The sequence below is a fragment of the Cyclopterus lumpus genome, chromosome 10 (assembly GCF_009769545.1).
Source record: "Cyclopterus lumpus isolate fCycLum1 chromosome 10, fCycLum1.pri, whole genome shotgun sequence".
In the NCBI taxonomy this organism is placed as follows: Eukaryota; Metazoa; Chordata; class Actinopteri; order Perciformes; family Cyclopteridae; genus Cyclopterus; species Cyclopterus lumpus.
In genome coordinates this window covers 15954448-15957668 of record NC_046975.1, presented here as the reverse complement: position 1 = coordinate 15957668, position 3221 = coordinate 15954448, and the positions used below count along the sequence as shown (strand labels likewise).

General features: G+C 41.7%; 1 protein-coding gene across 1 annotated transcript; it reads right to left on the bottom strand.

Moving 5' to 3' along the window:
- Positions 1 to 1009: 1009 nt before the first annotated feature.
- On the bottom strand, positions 1010 to 2912 carry sox3 (SRY-box transcription factor 3). Its single transcript, XM_034544152.1, has one exon. It carries the CDS (start codon positions 2649 to 2651, stop codon positions 1749 to 1751), a length of 903 nt encoding a protein of 300 aa, XP_034400043.1. The 5' UTR covers positions 2652 to 2912; the 3' UTR covers positions 1010 to 1748.
- Positions 2913 to 3221: the final 309 nt, after the last annotated feature.

Sequence of the window (3221 nt, the reverse complement as noted above, 5' to 3'; positions counted from 1 at the left end):
AGTTATTGAATGTGATGCAATTTCAGTATGATTTGTTGAAAGAAAAAATTAAATCCGTATAGATTATCGCTGCCGGAGTCATCACTGAATTTGAACAGAACCAACTCGGAGGTGGAGAAAAGTCTATCTGCTGTGCTCACCAGAAAGTATATGAACGACTTAATGAGAGAATCTCTTGTCAACAGTGCTAAATACTTATTAAAAGATTTAAGTTGAAGTCATTTATTGTGTTCTATGCCAAACGGTCACAAATTGTATATACTTTGGTGCATCAGCAGTGCCTTAAAGTCACTTCACACAACTTTTCAAAACAAGTACACAGGGCATATTATGATGGGTATGCATTAATTTATTTATTTATTGGTGAGGTTACAACCACTTTTAAATTTCAAGTGAGCATCACATTTTTTTTTTTTTGGTGTTATTGATCTTGATTCTTAAATTATTTTTTTGTTAAAAAGGTAGAAATGTTCGAACTGCTTGTGATAAAATATGAAGAGCACATTCAAACTGACTGGAGCAACATGACAACCTGTGGAATTAAATAGTCACCAAATAAATACTGAAAAACACAAGTGAACTTGGTAAACTTGGCGACGGTAAAGTATTTCAATGGAAATACGAATAGTTTATTTTCACCAACCATAAAAAAAACTAAAGAGTATTCCAAAATAAAAGGGAAAAAAGATGAAGACTGCCCTAATTTGTTTACTGATGGAAATTCCAAAATAAATAATCCTGTGAATGGTAAAACCAATAGGCCTAAGAATTATGTAATATTATTATATTTAAAAGACTGTTTTAAAAAAACCACACACATTTAAAAAATGTAAAAGGCTTAAAGGGAACTGGAATACCATTATAATTGCTGGATCTTTATAAGCTTATCATTGAAAAGAACAAATTGTCAGTCATTGTGTCTGAAGATCCTGACACCACTAAAATAATCTCTTAATCAAACAGTCATATTTCCAAACCTAATATCAGACACAAAAGACAGAGTCACGAATCATGTTTCGTACAAATTTATTAGGCATTTAAGAATAGAGGATGGTCTTAAAATATGTAGAAACGTCAGTTTAAATAAACATTTTCGTTCATGATAATGAGTAAACATGACACTGTCAAAACCATCACAAAAAATAACATTTTACAAAAACAAAATTTAAACATTTTTCACGTGACAAAACATCGGGTTCACAAGCTAAAAAGAAAACAAAAAAATCTTACTATAAATAAAACTTGCGTTTGCGACCCGCACAGTCTTAACATTTCTTTTTAACCTAGGTCAAGAGGGGGGAGAAAATAAAGAAAGACTACAAAATTTGGGACACAGTCGAGACAACTGACATTCTACAAATTAAGTGTAAACATTTGTTAACCAACTTTCCATCCAGCTTTTCTGAAATACACCAGCCTCTCTTAATGAGGCCACATGCCTTTTCATAGAGAGAAAATATGGCATTAATTAAAATATAGAAGTCCAAATCTTCTACATACGTTGATTGCTTATACTTGTGATAAAAAGCCTCTTGCAATGCAATTTACTCTGGTGGGCTCAACGCTGAGTTTTCGATCCATTTCAAATGCATTTAAAATGGACAACTCAAGACATGTTGAGATCAAATAGTTTTTGAACAAAGGAAACTGTTGAACGTTGTTTCTTTAGCAACCAAAAAGTTCAAGTATCCGAAGTACTTTATTTTTTTATTTTTTTAAAAGTTTGAAGTCTTTTCTTTCCGTTGCTCTCAGATGTGGGTGAGAGGTAGCGTCCCATTGACGCCAGTCCCTGCGGTCTGATAGTGCGGATGGACGCTGTGTAACCGGCTGCTCTGCAGGGAGGAATGCTCTGCGCTTTCTCCGCCGGGAGGCAGGTACATGCTTATCATATCCCTCAGGTCCCCCAAACACGCCCGCTGAGAGTGGGACGTGATGGCCGGCGGCGGTGAGCTCGGCTCGGTCTTGCACACGGACGCCATGGAGCTGAGTCCCATGGCGCTGCTGGTCTGCTGCGTGTACGCCGGGGACATGCTGTACGTGGAAGCCGCGTTCATGTAGCTCTGCGCCGAGGACATCATCGGGTACTGGAGCCCTGCCATCTCGTACCGGTGCATCTGCTGAATCTGGGGGCTGTTCATGCTGTGATGCTGAGGGTAGGCCAGCTGGTCCTGCATGAGGGAGTACGCACTGTTCGTCCACCCGTTCATGTGCGCGTAACCGTCCATCCGCTGCCCCACCGACACAGAGTTGTTGACGGCGTTGGCTCCTGGCGCCAACAGTCCCCCGGGCAAAGAATACTTGTCTTTCTTGAGCAGGGTCTTGGTCTTCCTGCGGGGACGGTATTTATAATCCGGATGCTCCTTCATGTGCATAGCGCGCAGACGCTTGGCCTCGTCGATGAATGGCCTCTTTTCAGCGTCGGTCAGGAGTTTCCAGTCAGCACCAAGCCTCTTGCTGATTTCAGAGTTGTGCATTTTGGGATTTTCTTGAGCCATCTTCCTCCGCTGTCCCCGGGACCAGACCATGAAGGCGTTCATCGGCCGCTTCACACGCTCCTGGTCGTTGGCACTGTTGTTCTTGGCGCCCGGCGCCGAGCCCGAGTTGGACTGCGGGAGCGGGGTCTTGAGCTCGGTTTCCATCATGTTATACATTTAGGCGGCTTGTAGTGTTCACTCACAGGCACATACAAAAAAAAATAAAAAAAGTTCACAAAACAGCGCCGAAAGTCAAAGATGTAGAAGTACTGACCAGAAGATGGAAAAAAAGTTGTGTCCAAAGAGGCAAGTCTGCAGGTGCTTCTGGTTTCTCTCCGCTCAAAGCTGCTCTGTCCCGCACCGCTCTCAAACAGAAGTCTGCAAAGTTGTTCGCCAAGCTCATCAGTTAATAGGCCTAGTGGCCGGACCATGTGATGTGGATTGACAGCGTGACAATGAGAGGCAGGCGACCAATCAGAACGCAGCTCTCCCACATCCACCGCTTAACCAACCAGAGCACACAGCGCCGTGTTTTGGTCAAAGGAGGAGGAAGAGGTAAAGTTTTAAAAACAGCAGCGCAGATCAACAACCTGGTCACAAAGTGCTGTAGATGTACAACCTGTATAATGAAGATGATATTTTGTTATTGGACGGGTGTTGTCCAAAAAGAAGAAAAAAAAATCCACATGTCCAAAAAGTTATCAATACTAATAATAGTGTCTATGTGGGCTAAAACGAAAAAGGGTA

Excerpts from the sequence above, each read along its gene's own strand:
- sox3 (XM_034544152.1), bottom strand. The coding sequence starts at position 2,651 with ATGTATAACATGATGGAAACCGAGCTCAAGACCCCGCTCCCGCAGTCC.